Below are 19133 nucleotides of genomic sequence, written 5' to 3'. Positions count from 1 at the left end.
CCTTAAAAATGAAACCTAAACTCTGGGTGAAGGTATTTTACTTGGTGAAGGTTAGATAATCTGAATGGTATTAATAAACTTTCTTCTTAAAATCTCCATCCTTTTAATCCCAAAGTCTTCTAGAATTTGGTCATAAATATTTCCTTTCTTAAAATTTTTATTTGTAATGTTATTAAGTGCAAAGAAAATAGTAAATCAGAATGCTTTCCTTCTTATTTTGTAAAAACTTAGAGGATGGAGATTTTTAGCAATAAAATTCAGTAAAGGCAGTTTTCAAAGAATTAGAGTACTAATTCTTTCTTTTTGTACTTCAAAGCTATATTTTAAGTGTTACTATATCATCAAACCATCAGAATTGTAAATGGTACAGTAATACATTTCATATGACAAGTGTTTTTCATGTTTAGCATTAGTACATTACTCAGTTTGGATATTGGAAGTTTCCCATACAGTTTGTATTGATGAAATTAAGAGGTCCTTAAAGGTGCCGTTTTGCATTCATGTGATATCGAAGTCTAGATATTTAGACTAGTCAGTAGTAGAGTAGGATAATAGGAAAGTAGAGAGAAGAGGGAGTCAGTCCATTTTTGCTTGATACAAAGAGTTCTTGTTTCAAATCCACTTGAAATATATTATTTAGAATTGAAGTTTTTGTTAATGTTATTTATTTTTAACCTTTTGAACTCTTACTTGAAAATCATAATGTGCATTTCTGTCTTAAAAACAGTCGTTTTGAGGATAGTTAATTTAAACACAAAAGTCACTGATTATTTTTCTTTTTTTAGATATCGAAATTTCGATCAGCCTCATCGATTTTATGTAGCTGATGTGTACACTGATCTTACTCCACTGAGTAAATTTCCTTCCCCTGAGTATGAAACTTTTGCAGAATATTATAAAACAAAGTATAACCTTGACCTGACCAATCTCAACCAGCCACTGCTGGATGTGGACCACACATCTTCAAGGTAAGGCGTTTCCGAAATGACGTTTCAGCTTCACTTGAGGCATTCTCCCAGAGGTCAGGGGGCACCTGCAGAGGTTCTCCATCCCTACCACCCACCTGTAAGCTGGGCAGGCAGGACAGCCTCTGCACGTGGGACTGCCGGGTGTGGCCCCGGGCCCTGCAGTCTGGATGAGCTCTTCGGGTGCTGTGTAGGCCTGCCAAAGTTGGCAAGTCGCTGCGAGATTGTGCTCGTTTTTGTCTGTTTGATAAAATTATTTTGCAATTTTTATAGACTTAATCTTTTGACACCTCGCCATTTGAATCAGAAGGGGAAAGCTCTTCCTCTGAGCAGTGCTGAAAAAAGGAAAGCCAAATGGGAAAGTCTGCAGAACAAACAGGTAACGAGCTAAGGTCCTCAGCGTGACTTACTATTTGGAAAGACAAATTTGCAGTTTCTGTTGGCAGGTGAACTGAGTGGCTTGCGAATATTTTGGAAATTGCTCAACCCGTAGGTTTTGTTTTGGTTTAACTAATACTATGTGTCGACTTTTATTTGAATGTCTTTTTGGTCAGTGTGAGAGGTTTGGCTTTTATATTTGGTCCATCGATACAATTATATCATGAAATAATCCTTATAAATCCTAAAATAAATCCCATTTGGCCTTCAAGGATTATTTTAAAATATTCTTTAATTTATTTTTTTATTTTTCAACTACAGTTAAGCTTCTGTATTGTATTAGTTTCAGGTGTACAGTATAGTGGTTAGACATTTATATACCTTATGAAGTGAACCCCCCACCAAGTCTAGTTACTCCCGGACACCATACGTAGTTATTATACTGTTGCCTAGATTCCTTATGCTGTATTTTACATCCCTGTGACTGTTTTGTAACTGCCAATTTATACTTCTTAATCCTGTCCCTTTTTCACCCCGCACCCCTGCTGCTCTCTCATGTCGCAGTCTTCAGTTTTGCTTTTTGTATCTGGACCAAATATCAATGTTTGGTCTATTGATACAATTATATCATGAAATCATCCTTAATAAATTCCTAGGATAAATTGCACTTGGCCCTACAGGATTCTTTTTGTAAATTTTGAAAAAAATAAGATTTGCTAGTACTTAACGATGTTTATCTTTATTCATTAGTCAAATTGATTTTAAATTGGTTTTTCATTCTTTTATGTGTTTGCTTCATATTTATCTGTTCACATCTTTTCACATTCAAAGATACTGGTTCCAGAACTCTGTGCTATACATCCAATTCCAGCATCACTGTGGAGAAAAGCAGTCTGTCTCCCCAGCATCCTTTATCGCCTTCACTGCCTTTTGACTGCAGAGGAGCTAAGAGCCCAGACAGCCAGCGATGCTGGCGTGGGAGTCAGATCACTTCCTGTGGATTTTAGGTATGCCTGTGCCATCTGCCAGAATACGGGCCATGAAATCTGAAATCCTATTTGCAAAAGAACTAAATTAAGTTCAACCTTTAATTTTATATAAAATGGTTCTTAAAAGATTAATAAGAAAACAGGGATGTCTAATACATGAAATAAGTGCATCCTTCGATTCCTAAGTGAAAATCTGTATATTGGAGTCTTCGAGGCCTGTGTTCTTGTGAAGTTACAGAGGGAGATGAGATGCTAAGGACAAAAGTAATTATTCTTCCCTCCGTGGTGGCAGTTGAAGTGAAAAATGAAAACAGTCTTTTGTTCCTGTGCCGACATTCTAAGACTGCTTCGTCTTATAAAACTCGATTCATATTAAAAAGCGATTGCCTCAGTACATTCTTTACCTTCATTATTTTCTTCCCACTGGTAAAATCTCCGCATTCTAAGGAAGTTTTTGGTTTAACCACTCAAATTAATTTTGGTTATCCAATTGGCACAAGACCAAGATAGTTCTAGAGACTGAGGAACTTTAAAATATAATAGTAGGAATTGTTAGCCCCTCTTCCAAGTGCAGAAGCTCAGGCACAGAGAGGTAATGTAAATTGTCCAGCGTTACCCAGCTAGTTAACCCTAGCCCCGCAGGCCAGCTGCAGACTTCCAGACCTAAGCAGCCCACCGCCCCCCAGGCCGGGGTTAAAGCAGTGCAGCGAACCGCGTCCCCGTCACAGTTCACACTGTGCAGACATGCAGTAATGTTGATTTCTGCCTCGGAAACTCGTTTTTCTTCTAAAGTAGTAGTGTATTTGTATGGCTCTTTATTTTTCATTCAAATTGCTCTTGTTCTAAGCCTAGCCCTCGTGAAGGACCTGATGAAATTTATAAACATGTCTTCGCAGATACCCTAACTTAGACTTCGGATGGAAAAAATCTATCGACAGCAAATCTTTCATCTCAATTGCTAACTCCTCTTCAGCGGAAAATGATAATTACTGTAAGCACAGCACAATTGTAGTCCCTGAAAATGCTGCACATCAAGGTGCTAATCGAACCTCCTCTCTAGAAAATCATGACCAAATGTCTGTGAACTGCAGAATGTTATTCAATGAGTCACCTGGTAAGCTCCCAATTGAAGTTTCAACAGATCTGACAGCAATTAATGGTCTTTCTTACAATAGAAACCTTGCCAATGGCAGTTATGATCTAGCTAACAGAGACTTTTGCCAAGGAAATCAGCTGAATTACTACAAGCAGGAAATACCTGTACAACCAACTACCTCATATCCCATTCAGAATTTATACAATTATGAGAACCAGCCCAAGCCCAGCGATGAATGTACTCTACTGAGTAATAAATACCTTGATGGAAATGCTAACAAATCTACCTCAGATGGAAGTCCCGTGACGGCCGCGATGCCTGGCACTGCAGAGGCTGTCCCCACGCTCGAGGACAGGGCGGGTTCTAAGCAGAGCCCTTCTCCCGGGCGCTCCTCGAGGACTCTCGGCCCAAATCCTGGGCTTATTCTTCAGGCCTTGACCCTTTCGAATGCTAGCGATGGGTTCAACCTGGAGCGGCTCGAGATGCTTGGCGACTCCTTTTTAAAGCATGCCATCACCACCTACCTGTTTTGCACTTATCCTGATGCTCATGAGGGCCGCCTTTCATATATGAGAAGCAAAAAGGTGAGAAGTAATTCTTATATTTTGAGCAGTTAGAGTAATTATAAGTACTCGGTTGTTTCAGAGGATGAGGAAAGTATCAGCCGCGGGGTGTGCCGCACCGGGCACGCGCAGCCAAAGCCTGTGGCACATCCACCCAAGACTTGGCACGAATCCGGTTTTCACTGACAAAGCGCCCAGCTTTTGGGGGCTCGCTGATCTGTATGCGCTTTATTTATTGATAGAAATTTAGTTCAAGCACAACTATTCGTGAGGGCGCGTGCCCCTGCTAGATCCAGAGGACGATGTAAGCGGGCAGCATGGTTGTTCCAGGAGCTTGCGCTTTAGTTTAGTTGCGTTAAACGTTTTTTTGGGAGGGTACTGTTTTGGCATTCGGGGCATACAGACGTGGATGACACGGGGCTTTCCCGGAGGAGCTCATCTGCAAGGTTTTCAAGGTAGGCGGGGACAAGCAGCGCCTGCCCCTCGCTCCGTGAGAGATCCAAGGAAGCAGAGCTTCACAGACCAGAGGAAGGGCGTGTTCCCCAAGTCAGAGTGGGACAAAGGTCTAAGGAAGAAATGTAATGACAGTAAAATGTTGAAACGGTAAGAGAGGTGTCACAAGGCAACATGGACCTGGCTTGACAAATGCCATACAAAGCCTCAGATCACCCTGAGCACTCGGAAAGAGTGTCAGTTGTAATCAGGGAAGGTGGTGACAGAAGAGGTACGTTGACAGTGCGTAAATAAAACCAGTGGTGGCAGTGCGTGCTGGCGCTCCGAATCGGTGGCGGCAGCAGTCAGAAGTGTGGAAGTCCCTGCGAAAAGACTCGGAAAGGCAGGTGGGCTGAGGCTCCGCTCTGGGGGCTCTTCAGCGCCGGGCCGGGCCCTTTATGCATAAGGGTCTGTTAATAAATATTAATAAAGGGGTAGTTTTAAACGATCGGTCTGGTAGCAGAATGCACTGTGAGTTGAAAAGCACAACCAAACCTCTCTGAGCAATCAGCTGGGCCTTTGAAGAAGCCTGAGCTCGAGCAGAAAATGGGATAGAGCTGGAGTTTTGGCAGTGAGGAGAGGGCCGAGGTAAGTGATGCTTCAGAGGAAATAATCATTTTAGCCCAACTTACGAAGTGCTTACTCTAACTAGACACCACTGTTATTCTGATTTTGTAGATGGGCGTACCGGGGCAGGAGAGGCTGATTTGCCCAAGGTCACGTGGCTCGCAGGTGGCAGACCTAGCTCTACCGTGTTGCACTGACCTCTGTGACATTACCCTGTCCGCACCAGGCAATGCGTTGGGAGGTAGAAAACATTTTGCAGATGAGAAAACTGCCGAGAGAATCCAGTTAGCTTGTGCGAAGTCACCTGGCTTATCCCGGGTAGTCAGGACCGTGTCTGAGGCTAGAGCCGTACCCTTCACCGTCTTTTTCTGCCTCCCAGTGTTGGGGGAGGCAGGCTGCTGGTGCAGCGGTGACAGCCACAGCATTGGGAGGCTAGCGCAGTGGCGGTGCTGCTGGGGAGGTGCGCACAGAGGTGTGGGAGTCAGGGTTGGGGCTGGGTTTTTAGACCTCATGGAATATGAAGTGGAATGTTTGGTGAAGCGTTCAGCTAATTGAGAATTTAGGACTCAGATACAGTTTAGCGGGGAGTAGTCATGAATGATGGTTGGAGCTTGGAGAATGAATGAGATTGCCCGGGGTGGTTGCAGAAAGACGATATCAGAGGCTAAGAATTGGCAGGAAGTACCAGTATGTATGCTCTGTTCTGTAAGAAGGACATTTCTATTTTGAAAATTCATCGTTTTCAAAAAGCTTTGATCCCTGTTTTCCTGTAGAAACCCTCCCCCCAGCTGAGAGATGCAGGGCCCAGTGCGCGCACCCCAGGCACGTCCGTGCCCGCCGCAGGCAGGCTCCAGCCTCCTCGCTGCTCTGCACCCGGGCTCCGTGTGTGCACACGGCTCCGTGCGCGCACGGCTGGTGTTCCGTCTCGGAGCACTCACCCATCTCTACCTGCCGAATTCGTCCCGTCCCACGTGGAGCCTCACGTCAGCCCTCACTTAGTTCATTCCTCCTCTTCCATCCATTTCTGTCGCCTTTGACTGTGATTTCCATCCCTTTGGAGTCCCCGTTGCACTTTACTTATCTTCTCTGTGGCATCTGTGCTGTTGTGTTCTCATCACCTGGAAAGGAAACTGGCGTTTATTGCGTGCTATGTGTCGGGCAGCGTGGGAAAGCCGGTTGGCACGCAGCGTTGTGTAAACCCGTCCCCTCCCAGCTGAGTGCTGTGCAGGGACCGCCGCTCTGTCTCGCCGGCTCCGTCCATTTTCTCGGGGATGCCTGAGCCAGTGCTTTCCGTGGTGGGTGCTTTTTCCATGGTGTTGAATTAATGTGGAAAAAAGGCGCATGAAGTACTTAAATAAAAAGAATCCCAGATTTTAGAAAATGAAAATGAGATCAATAGTTCTAGACCCTAGTTTCCAAGTAAAAACAAGACAAATGCAGTGATTCGAGTAAATTAGGAGATGGAGGCTTTAGAAAAACAGACCCAGAGGGTTTTATTGATGCGAATAAAAATGGAGTTTTTTTTTTATTGCCTTTTGCTCTATTTTAAAGTGATTGAACCGAAATATCTTGAAGTACTATCCAAAACAAGGGAATAACGTTTGAGAAAATAGTACAATTGAAATCATAATTCTGCCTTAAGTTCTAGGAATATAAAATTATTTTAGCTATGTTCCGTGCCAATTTCCACTTTACAGCTGAAGTTTATGGAGCTTCCCCCCCTTTATTTCTGTTGGGGCATCTTGGACTTTTTACAGCGGTCCCCAGAACTGGTGCTCCTAGGAGAATCTGACACCTGATGACCTGAGGTGGAGCTGAGGAGGTGATGCTGGCGTGGGGAGCGGCTGCACATACAGATGTAGCTTCACTGGCTGCCTGGCCGCTCACCTCCTGCTGTGCGGCCTGTTCCTAACAGGCCACAGATGGGGTTAGGGACCGTTGTTTTATATGGATTCTTTTCTCTGGTAGTCCCAATTAGCATTTTGCATTTCATATCATATTGTACTTTCAAAAGGCTGAAATTTTCTCAACTGTTTCTTCTGACTTTATAAGGAATTTGCATATTTATATACATTTCTTCTGATATGCATTTAATATTCAGAAGTATTCATCTAAGTACACTAAAGGACATAGAATATGTGGGAATTTAATGTTTCCTCTCGTGACTAGGGAGAAAAAAAATACAGTTTTTATTATTGATGACCACTCATAGTAATTTGAAGAACGTTTATGTAAAGTATGTTAATATGCCTGGCATGAATTCCAGCAGCGGTCATTTATGGTAAGTGTCTTACAGATTTTTTTCTGCTCTAGGTCAGCAACTGTAATCTGTACCGGCTTGGGAAGAAGAAGGGGCTGCCCAGCCGCATGGTGGTGTCGATATTCGATCCCCCCGTGAATTGGCTTCCTCCTGGTTATGTAGTAAATCAAGACAAAAGTAACACAGATAAATGGGAAAAAGACGAAATGGTAAGTTTTTGGTAGCTGGAAGTTATTGTTTTTTGATGCGGGGGAGAATTTTCTATTTTTGTTACTTTTCCTGGTATGTTTGTGATAGAGTAGATATTCAATATATTGAATTAATAACCATAAATAGACTATCTTGTCATTGAATTTAGAAACAATGTTGCAATTCTGACGGAGGACAATTTCTATTATCTTCCTTTGCCAGAGGCAGAAGAGTATCTGATGTTGTGACTCAAAAAAATAAAAAAAAGCAAAACCCTAAAACATTTTATTGTACTGTTCTGTGTTATAATTCATCATAGCTCCTTCGCTCTGTGTAATGAAATGACTTCAGTAACCTATGATCTCCAAGTAACCTAAGTCTGCCTGTGAAATAATTAAATTTCAGTAAAATCTTGCTTTTGCAGCTCAGGGTGTTCTCAGGATTGTTTCTCCTCTTGTGATTTACAGAAGAAAAAATAAATAAATAAATCTCCATATGTAAAGGTTGTAGTTTTCTGGAAATAGTTTACATCTGGCAGATGATTTCAAAAGACGGAATGTTAGCTGCAGCTGCTTCACGTCGTCTTGTCTTGCGGGCCACCAGAGGGCACCGTGGAGGGCCTTGGAGCCGAGCTGTGAGAGCAGGCCGTCCAGTTGGCTGGAGAACTCCGGCGTCTCTTCCAAAGGGAGAGGCAGTTTCATTTTGCGGACTTTTTTTTTTTTTTTGCGCGTTAATGAATAAACTGCGTCGTTGTTGCTTCATTTTTACTTCGGGCCAACAATGAGAATGCCGTTTCTCTCACAGGTTATATTTTTTAAATATACATGCTCTTCTTTCTGACACGTACATCCTAGATATCTGTCTTAAGTGTTTCCAGTTCGTGTACTCCCTGACTCTTTTGATTTCTACCTCTTTATTGAATATATTTTTAAGTCATGCAGTATTCGACTAATTGCAGTAGTTAAACTTGTGGAAAAGCATTAAGAGAATATTTTAATGCAATTTGGATTTGAAAAATCACATTGTTATTAATTTAGAAATAGATAGAACCTTAAAAGAAAATGTGTAGATTTTGAGAACTTTAGAGAAAATATTGCATTTCTACAAAAAACTTTCCAGTTACAATTGTCCTGCCTTGTAAATACTGTTTCATAATATAATTGGCTCTTAAAATTAGCATGAACTTGACATTGGCATGCCCTTTTGATTAATTTTTTTTTTAAAAGGTACGACAAAAAATTCTCATTTTTCTTGATGTTTCAGGTGACCTGGCACTTTGGTTCTTGGAATGCATTAGAAATACTGTTCATACATTTACTGAGTAGTTTCTACTTATCGAAATAGGCTCTTCCTTACATGACGTTGAAGAGCATGTCTGTCCCATTCCTCTTCTCCCCGCCCTGCTCCTCAGCAAATAGGTTTTCGTGAAACCTTTGCATGGAAATGCTGCCGGTGTTAATAGCTCGGAAAGTCCACTTGAACTGTAGGAGGAGAGTTTCATGCTGGTGTTTTGTTTTGTTTTTTTTTTTTAAGAGCATGAAGTGCTCTTGGAAACCATTTAGTGAGGCGCAATCCCACTATTTTGCAGATTAAGAAACTGAAACCCAGAGGCTTAAAGAACTTTGCCCAAGATCACACAGTTTATTCGTGATAAAACCCAATCTTTTGCATATTTTTCATATTCTGCCAATTGTAGCTTATGTTAACATCTTACTAAAGGTATACAAGGGTTCTTTTTTTTAATTAAAATATTGTCTGATTTTTTTTTAAATTGCAATTTGACTTTTTTTTTTCCTTAAGGACCGAACAACAGTCAAAAACATCTCATGTTACCTTGGCAAGGTGTAGGGTTTTTAACAGGAAATAGTTCCTAGAGGTCTGTCTGCTACTGTAGTTTCTTTTGGTGTTCTTCCTTATTCTCGAAAAGTTTTACAAACTTTTTTCTTAAAAAAAATTTAGATAGTTATATGGCTTGGTTCATTGTGCTTCTTTTCAAACAGATACACTATTTGTATCTCTTTTGAGTGTGGCTTAAAATGAAAATATTTGCAGTATTTGAAAAGTGCTCGATAAAGTTTGAAAACTTTTTTTTGTCAGAATGCTCTGGAAAGTTATCAGCTATCATAATTAAAACACATGCTCCTGCTTTTTCCCAAAAATAAAGTCTTGTTTTTTGCATTTTTAAAAAAAATTTATTGCGCAACAGAAATTTGGCATCTTGCTAGCATTGCAGAAAAGTTAGATCATTCCTGAATCTTGGCCTATTATTAAGGTTGTCATTCACAAATAAGCTTTTGCCAAAGAAATTGGAATTAGCAAGGATCTTCTGACAGAAATTGGATTGTTGTGTTTCGTGTAAGTCTAAATTTTCTTCTATTTTTGTCAGTTATGCTATAATCTGTTACCCTGATTACCGTAGCTCAGTGGAGGGGAAAAGCATAATTTCTCAAATTCATAACTTGAACTAAGCTTAGTTCAGTGACCACTTTTAGTTTTCAAGCAAAGCAGTTTAGTTTTACATCACGGCAAATGTACTTTGATTTGAAGTAGAAATAGGGACAAAAACCTTATGAAACTTTTGCACGTTTTTAATGTTATAAAGATTTAAAAAAATAATTTTACCTCTTTTCTTCTTATACTCTTAATTGCAAAGATAATGCTTTTTCTACATTTGGAATTTAATTTTATTAATTTGAAAACCTTTTTAAGACATTTTAAGACTTTGTCAGTGAACTCGAAGGGGCCCGTGCATGAGTGCTTTCATTGTGTGTCCTGCCAGGTAGAGCTCTCAGCTAAGTTTCTTGCCGTGTGGACATTAACTTTCTATCCACGTGTAAAATCCTTAACTTAAAGCTTCGTACTGGATAAAAGGTCATTTTATAACTTAGAAAACGAACATTCAAAGAACATGTTTTACTTTGTTTATGTGATTAAATAACTTATTTTATGTTAATTGAAAACAAATGGCCATGATTTTAAAGTTGCCTTTTAGTATTTGTGGTTGTCATTTGAAATTATCCATAACCCTTGCTTTTATTGAGTCTCAAACCCTTTTAAAAACAGCAGCTATGTCTCCCCTTCTTCCCCGTTCCCCTCGCTGCAGACAAAAGACTGCATGCTGGCTAATGGCAGACTGGACGACGACTTGGAGGAGGAGGAGGAGGAGGGCCTGACGTGGAGGGCCCCGAAGGAGGACACCGAGTACGAGGACGACTTCCTGGAGTACGACCAGGAGCACATCAAGTTCATAGACAACATGCTGATGGGGTCGGGAGCCTTCGTAAAGAAAATTTCTCTCTCTCCTTTTTCAACCACCGATTCTGCATATGAATGGAAAATGCCCAAAAAGTCCTCCTTAGGTAGCATGCCGTTCTCGGCGGATTTTGAGGATTTTGACTATAGCTCCTGGGATGCGATGTGCTATCTGGACCCCAGCAAGGCCGTGGAGGAGGACGACTTTGTGGTGGGGTTCTGGAATCCGTCAGAGGAGAGCTGCGGCGTGGACGCGGGGAAGCAGTCCATTTCCTACGACCTGCACACGGAGCAGTGCATCGCCGACAAGAGCATCGCGGACTGCGTGGAGGCCCTGCTGGGCTGCTACTTAACCAGCTGCGGCGAGAGGGCCGCTCAGCTTTTCCTCTGCTCGCTGGGGCTGAAGGTGCTCCCGGTCGTTAAAAGGACTGACCGGGAAACGGCCACATGCCTGACGCGGGAGAGTTTCGGCAGCCAACAAAAGAGCCTTTCAGGGGGCCGCGCTGCCGCCTGTGCAGCCAGCCCCCGCTCCCCCGTGTTTAAAGACTTGGAATACGGTTGTTTGAAGATTCCACCACGATGTATGTTTGACCATCCAGATGCAGATAAAACGCTGAATCACCTGATATCGGGTTTCGAAAATTTCGAAAAGAAAATCAACTACAGATTCAAGAATAAGGCTTACCTTCTGCAGGCTTTTACACATGCCTCCTACCACTACAATACTATTACTGGTAAGGAGCCCCACAGCCAGCTTCGTTTCTCTGAGAATGCGACCATGTGTTAATCGCATTATTTGGGCCTTGTAAAAAAAATGATCTGTGCATGTACAGACTCAGTGCTTGGTATGCATGGCGGGGGAGGAAGCAGAAGGAAAATGAAAGAAGCCTTTATTTGGGAGCATGCACTGCCCCTAACCTCGATGGTTGGGAGGGGGGATAGCCATCTTATATACTCGCTATGTGTCATTTCACGTGCTGCGTAATTAGAGAAATTCGAGCCTTAGTATTTTGTTGCGCTTTTCCTGTTCTGTCCTGCCCCACTGTCTTTCCGATGCCTGTTCCGTGCTGCCGCCTTTGGTTCTTGATTTATCTGTATATTCCGGATGTATTTCCACATCTTTTTATTGTTCTTCCTGAACAAAAAGACCCCTCTCTTAAGGCCTTTTTATATCTAAAGGTGAACAGATTATAAGAAACTGTTTCACAGAAGGTTCCGCTGCCCTCGCTCTGACTGTCACCTTCCGCTTGGCATCGTGCTCTGTTTCTCCCCCTCCTTTATGGCACAGGCTCCCGAGCCATTAGATTAGAAGGAAGAACACTGGCCTGAAAATGAAATCAGCTTCAGCCTGTGAACCGTCTAAAGTCTACATATTTTTCTGTATCAGAATAGCAAGTACTCGAGTCCCGAATACCAAAGCAAAGCATAAAGTTTATTTAAGAAAAACAATGTAGGTTAAGATGGTCTGAAAAATGTAAAGCCAAAAAGTGAAAAATGATCTAACGCTGGCTAGGAAGACGCTGGTGCAAGCAGAACCTCTTTTTCTGGGTGGAGAAGCGACAAGGCAGGGTTTTCTCCGCACTCTGCAGCAGCGAGAGCCGGGTTCCAGCAGCCCAGCGCCTGCCTGTCCACTCACTGGGGCCGAGTCACCATCCCTGCCTCGGGTTCTTCACTCGAGTGCACTCTGTTTCTTCACTGAGAAGGTCGAGGTGCTGGTCAGTGCTGATAACTTCTCACATTTTGACAGCTGACCGCTTTTGCCTAAGGTCTCCGCTCACTCCTGCAACCTTCTTTCTCGGTCTCTTGGTGTGTGTCGAATGCAGTATTTCTAGTCCAGGTTGAGAAGAGGGTCTTCTTGTACTACGTGTCATCTGTGAAACACACACAGCCGGGAGCGGTGAGGCATGGCATCACTCACACATCCCGGTGTGGGTGCGGCCGTGTGCACTGAAGGCAGCGAAGCGGAGAGTGTGTGGAAGGCGCGTGCGCAGGGTGTGACAGAGACTCTAGCGTGATGACCCGGCACCTGCCCAGCCAGCACGGCGCCAGAGGAGCAGGGTTCGCTGATAATAGTATCACCTGGGAAAGGTGTTTCCTTAACAAGCACGAGTCTTTGGGCCACTTAGATATTTTAGGACCCCAGTTATATGTAAGCAACGTGCTTAATTTGACATTCAGATTTAATTGCCAGAGGCTTCCGTAATATCAGATAGTCAAATATGTCCGATAATTTTGTCATCGACAACCCAAGTAAAAGTCACTTAGCGGCTCTGGGGGTCTGACCTCTGCATTGGCGACTGTGCGGGAGCCGCGTCCAGTTCCTGCCTGACTCATGGCTGCGCTTCTCCCCCGCCCTCCCAGATTGCTACCAGCGCTTAGAATTCCTGGGGGATGCGATTTTGGACTACCTCATAACCAAGCACCTTTACGAAGACCCGCGGCAGCACTCCCCAGGGGTCCTGACGGACCTGCGGTCTGCTCTGGTCAACAACACCATCTTCGCGTCGCTGGCGGTGAAGTACGACTACCACAAGTACTTCAAAGCGGTGTCCCCTGAGCTCTTCCACGTCATCGATGACTTCGTGCAGTTTCAGCTTGAGAAGAACGAAATGCAAGGGATGGATTCCGAGGTTAGTGCTGCTGAAAAGCACGTTAACGTGAGTGTTTGCAGTAAGCCACCCGGCTCCGTCATCGGCAGCTGCAGACTTCAGGCTGCACAGCTGTCTAGAGGGACAGCGAGGGTCAGGGCTGGAGGTCAAGGCTGCGGTGCCCAGCAGCTGCACGGCCCCTGGGAGGGCCGGGGCTGAGCTGCAGGCTCTGGGCAAGCCTTTTAAACTTGACCGCCCCCATGTGGCATGTGTGGCCATGCGCGGGAGGAGAAGGAGCCTAGCGGTCAGGTGTTCACCCTCCCATCGGATCCAGGCTCCTGACCCCGGGCCAGCCCTGCCAGGCGCCACCCTTGGCCCCCACATGACAGTAGCCGGGCCCTAGGACAGCTCCGCGGGCTTTGTCGTGTCCACCTTTCCGCTCGCAGTGGATCGGGGACATTTGCTCATGGCTCAGGTAAGCAGCACAAATATACCTGCTTCTACGTGAAATGAGGAAATCTCATTTAAAAAACCAGATTTCAGAATTTTTACCCATTGGAATTTGCGAGCCTTCTAGTAAGTTCCGCCAAAAGGTTCTCTGGTGCCGGAGCACACGCGTTTGTGACCGATTTTGCGGTTTTGTCGGAAGGGATACTGCTTAGACCTTTCCCACATCCCGGCCCTCCGCCGACGTCTGTCCACATCCCCGAGTTCCCGGGGTGGGGGCACTCGTCCTCATTCTTCCCATTCCGATTCCTTTGTTTCCTTATTTTTGTAGGTTTCTTTTAGGGAGTTAAGGAATTTATTCCAACTTTGGTTCTTGAATTTGTACCTTCCCTTTTTTCAGTTGTACCGAACCATTGTTGAGGATTTCGTGCATTCCCTTGACTTTCTGTGACGGAAATTAAGAGTCTCAGTTTTGAAGGACAGCCAGCACGTAAACCACATCGAATACGTGCGGAAGGAAAGCTCACAGCCCGTGTCCTTGACCGTGGACGCTCTCCCGGGCTTGTCATTTGAGCTGAGCACAGCTGGCAGTGTGACCAGGCGTTAGAACTGTCGTGTTCAGTGTTATTTCCAGTCTCATTCTGTAGAAATATTTAAGCTTAAAATTTGAGAAATTCACTAAAATTAGATTTAAATTCTCTTTTGATAACAGTGAGACCTACTGGTCTTATTTTTGTTCATTCCTCTTCCCTTTGTTTATAAAAACACGTATAGAAGTTACAAAAAACTGAAAATGTCATGGTCTGGCTTTTCTAATATACTGTTTGATCTTAAGAAAATATTTCCACCTTTTTGGGCCTCACTTTCCTCATCTGTAAAAGGAGCGAATTATACTCCGTAAGTTTTAAAATTCCTTTCTGCCTAAAACCATGATATATGAACAATAACTATCTTATTTTTTCACTAGTCAGCATTATAAATGAGTTCCATAGAACTTTGTGTGACTGAACAATCTGTTTAGAAATTACTGTCTCACCTTTTTATTTCTCCGTCACAAGTAATTTGTGTTTATTATAGAAAATACAGATAAGCAAAAGAAAATTAAAGTGACACCACTATACTACCTCAGCAATAACCAAAGTTAATATTTTGGGATGTATTGTTACAAAAGTGTGGAGACGCCCACATATATAAACGTGTAAAAGGGAATGACGTTATGCAGAATCTACTACAACCGCTTCTTTTCACTTAATATGTTGTGGATTGCATTCCCTGTATTGACTGCATTATGTTTAAGTAGCTGCACGATAGTCAACATACTGCTATAAAGTAATGTACTTTAGATTGTCCTTTGTGGCTGGATATTTACATCGTTTTTATTTGGGGCTTTTAATAAACATGGATGTGATGGATATGCTCATATATCCAGTTACTTCCTTAAAATAAAATAAATTTCTAGAGATGGAATTGCTGCATCAAAGAATTAGGATCTTTTAAAGGTTTTGGATACATATGTAAGTTATTACTCTATTAATTTGAATACGTGATATGTGTCGGGTACTCTATTATAACTAACATGTATTAAATAGTTTAATTAAAAGGGACCTTGGAGGAAAATATCTTCCAAATAGAATTTCCCTGCCAAAAAAGTGGCAGTTCACGCTCCCGGAAGCAGCTCCGTCCTCTGCAGCGCCGTGCTCGTCAGTAGTGTGTCCGACCCTCGCCAGTGCTGGGCAGTAGACTGTTTAACATGCGCTTCTTTGATTACAAGTGAATTTGAAAAGTTTTTAAAATACATTTATTGACTATTTCTAATTTCGTATTAAAGTTGTGTTTGTTTTTATTTAGAAATCTTTCCTTCGCTGGGTATAGATATTAAATAGGAGGAGATTTTTTTCCTTTGTTTTTTTTGAAGTTTGAAAACACTTTATTTTTAGATAATGTTTGTGAAGAACCTGTTACCACGTAGTAGGTGTGTCATAAAGGGTCGGTATTGTTACCTTTGTTAAAGATATAATAAAAGTCATATCCAAGAAAAGAAACACCCCCTGTGGACTGCCTTTCGAAATGGCCTTTTGCTTACAAGTCACTTTTCTCTCTGATAGCTTAGGAGATCTGAGGAGGATGAAGAGAAGGAAGAGGATATTGAAGTTCCAAAGGCCATGGGGGATATTTTTGAGTCACTTGCTGGTGCCATTTACATGGATAGTGGGATGTCACTGGAGATGGTTTGGCAGGTGTACTATCCTATGATGCGGCCGCTAATAGGTACTGTTGGCTCCCCTCCGAAAGAAGCAAAGTCAAAATTAAAAACAACTGCAAGGATATTATTCACATTATTCTTTCATTTTGATTATAGAAAAATTTTCTGCGAATGTGCCCCGTTCCCCTGTGCGAGAATTGCTTGAAATGGAACCAGAAACTGCCAAATTTAGGTAAGCAAAAATGTGCGTGCAAAAAATTTAACTTTTAATTACTTAAAAACAAGGGGGGAAAGTTCTCAAAAATGCCATAAACCCATGATTCTGGAAAATGTTTACACTGGGGCACACTCTTATGCAGTTTCCACTCGTAGTCTGGTTGACTTCTCTTTTTGTTTTTGTGAAGCGATGCTGAATTACAGAGGAGACGGCAGCCCGCTGCCGGTGATGTGTGACAAGGCACAGCGGCCCGCCCTCTGTGAGCTGTCAGCTCGTTCGCGGGGCCCTTGGCCTGAGGGGGCACACTCGGTGCCAGTGACAGTGGTCATGAACGCTCTGACTTCTAATTCATGCTCTTTGGCCTCTTTACAGCCCGGCCGAGAGGACTTACGATGGCAAGGTCAGGGTCACCGTGGAAGTGGTGGGAAAGGGGAAATTCAAAGGTGTCGGCCGAAGTTACAGGATCGCCAAGTCTGCAGCAGCCAGAAGAGCCCTACGAAGCCTCAAAGCTAATCAACCTCAGGTTCCCAACAGCTGAAGCCCCTTTTTAAAATTAAAAAAAAGCAGAATTAAGGTGGAAAATATTTAAATTGAAAAGGATGATTTAAAGTTGATATTGAACAGAATGAATTGAAGGCAGAATTTAAAGTTTGTGTGATAACAAGATAGATTGCATTTAACATATGTATAAAAATTTTGGAACTAATTGTAGTTTTAGTTTTTTGCGCAAACACAATCTTGTCTTCTTTCCTCACTTCCCGCTTTGTTTAAATCACAAGAGTGCTTTAACGATGGCATTTAGCGAGTGCTCAGCGTAATTATCAACAGTTGTTTGTTTGTTTGCTTAATTTGTCACCTTCGCTTAGTGTTAGGGAGCCACGGAGCTGAAACCTCAGACAGTCCCTAGGGCTAGGGTCCCGTACCACCCCTCAGTGTGTGCGGTGCTGCCATTCTCGCCCGGTGCATAAGCCGGGGAGCATGGGGGAGGGCGCGGGTCGTGAGGGGAGTGTGCCAGCGTCGTCTCTTCTCCACGTTAGGTTGTGTGAGACGCTGTTGCCCAGTTGCTACTGCACTTGACAGCTAGGGACAGGTGTCGAATGAGCATTGGCTGGCATGTTGGCGAATCGGATTTTAGTGTTCTCATGCCACATAGTCTTGCATAAAAAAGGTTCTTGCCTTAAAAGTAACACCCTCATGGATAGTCTTTAATTTCTGATCTTTTTGGAACAAACTACTTTACATTCCCTTCATTTTATTACGCATTAGACGTTGAGATAGCGTGATATTTACAACTCACTAGTATAGTTGTAACTTAACTTATTACAGGATATGACAGTTTCTGTCCTGTGTGTACTAAAGACATTTTAAAACCCAGAATATGTAGTCTATGGATTTTTAAAAACACCACCATTAAAAGGATCTTTGACTAAGTACACAATTTTATTAAAAACCTCCCGCTAGGTCGTTCCACTGATGGCAATTGTTTGTGGCAAATAATTTTGCCCTGTAGGCTGTTTCTCTCACAAAATAAACTTTAGACATATCACACCTAAAATATGCTGCAGATTTTGTAATTGATCGGTTACTTATTTAAAGAAGCAGAACCCAGCACCTTTACTGTTAGTCTTCTCACATAAATTTCTTACTGTACTTTTCACAATTTTGCATGCACATTTCACCTACCAAAGCAGTGCTGTTAATGCCATGAAAGTTTAACGTTTGCGATAAACTGCCGTAATTTTGATACATCAGTGATTTAGCTCATTAATTTAGATAAACTAGCTCATTATTTCCATCTTTGGAAAAGAAAAAAAAAAAAGACATTTTTAGGCGTTTGCCTGAGTTTCTTTAATTAGACCTGTAGGCACTCTTCACTTAAATACCTCAGTTCTTCTTTTCTTTTGCATGCGTTTTTTCCCCCGTTTGGTGCTATGTTTATGTATTATGCTTGAAATTTTAATTTTTTTTTGCACTGTACCTACGATACCTCTTCATTTACCTTTATAAAAGCCGTGGGCCAGTCTTGCACTCCCACCAACACACCAGTAGAGGTTTGCTGCAATTCGCCCCATTAATTATGCTTGAAGTTTAAGAAAGCTGAGCAGAGGTGTCTAACGTTTCCCAGCACGTCATTCTGAACTGACGCTTCGTGCGATGCTGCACTTGCGTTCGAATTGCAGTCGAATACTGTGCGTCTTGCTTTATCTGCAGCACTCACGCCCAGGGACGCACCTCTGCACGTGTCACCCAGAACACCGTCAACGTCACTTCCTAAGGAGACCGGAGTGACGGGGGTGTTAAGCTTCTCCAACGTTACTTGTTGTCTCCAACCTCAAACTTAACATTGAGATCTAAATTGTTAAATGAGTTTTTGAGTAAATTAATTTGAGTGGGCTCGTTTTTAAAATATTGAATTCTGGTTTGGAACCTTAGATTTCTGTTTGTTTTTTGAAAAAACCTCAATGCGAGATCTGGCAAGTTAAAAGCAAGCAGTTCTTGAATTATATATAACTGTAAACATGTACAATTAACAAGAAAGACAAGCATGTAAATTTTACTTGTGAGGGAGGGTGATTTGTGATGAAGTTATATCACAAGTCTCTTGATAATTTTTAAACTACCTGATGCCAGGAGCTTAGGGCTTTGCGTTGTATCTAATGCACTAATCCCAGTGTTAAGGGGTTCTCTCGCTTCCTGGCACCAAAACCAGATTGTTCCGCAGTTACAATTCCCGTTGGGAGAAAATGCCTCAATATATTTTGTAACCTTAAGAAGAGTATTTTTTGTTAATACTAAAAAGTTCAGACTTGGATGTGATTAGGTCATACATTCTCAGGGGTTCAAATTTCCTGCTACCATTCAAAATATTTTATCAACAGCAAACTTTAGCTATTTTGCATTTCTTTCTTTCTTTTTTTTTTTTTTTT

General features: G+C 42.5%; 1 protein-coding gene across 7 annotated transcripts in view; it reads left to right on the top strand.

Moving 5' to 3' along the window:
* The window catches only part of DICER1 (dicer 1, ribonuclease III), a 66532-nt gene extending 47461 nt beyond the window's left edge, over positions 1 to 19071 (top strand). For all 7 annotated transcript variants that reach the window (XM_039884136.1, XM_039884134.1, XM_039884138.1 and 4 more), the window contains 10 exons: positions 786 to 968; positions 1239 to 1344; positions 2175 to 2350; positions 3229 to 4012; positions 7364 to 7519; positions 10603 to 11485; positions 13113 to 13381; positions 15892 to 16054; positions 16146 to 16221; positions 16579 to 19071. In XM_039884136.1, the coding sequence (XP_039740070.1) occupies positions 786 to 968; positions 1239 to 1344; positions 2175 to 2350; positions 3229 to 4012; positions 7364 to 7519; positions 10603 to 11485; positions 13113 to 13381; positions 15892 to 16054; positions 16146 to 16221; positions 16579 to 16744 (2962 nt within the window). In that variant the 3' untranslated portion in view covers positions 16745 to 19071. The remainder of the gene's footprint in view (positions 1 to 785; positions 969 to 1238; positions 1345 to 2174; positions 2351 to 3228; positions 4013 to 7363; positions 7520 to 10602; positions 11486 to 13112; positions 13382 to 15891; positions 16055 to 16145; positions 16222 to 16578) is intronic.
* Positions 19072 to 19133: the final 62 nt, after the last annotated feature.

This window comes from Pteropus medius, unplaced genomic scaffold (genome assembly GCF_902729225.1).
Source record: "Pteropus medius unplaced genomic scaffold, Ma_sr-lr_union100, whole genome shotgun sequence".
NCBI classification, from domain to species: Eukaryota; Metazoa; Chordata; class Mammalia; order Chiroptera; family Pteropodidae; genus Pteropus; species Pteropus medius.
Note: the sequence above shows the minus strand (reverse complement) of the source record. Positions and strands in the feature narration are given on the sequence as shown.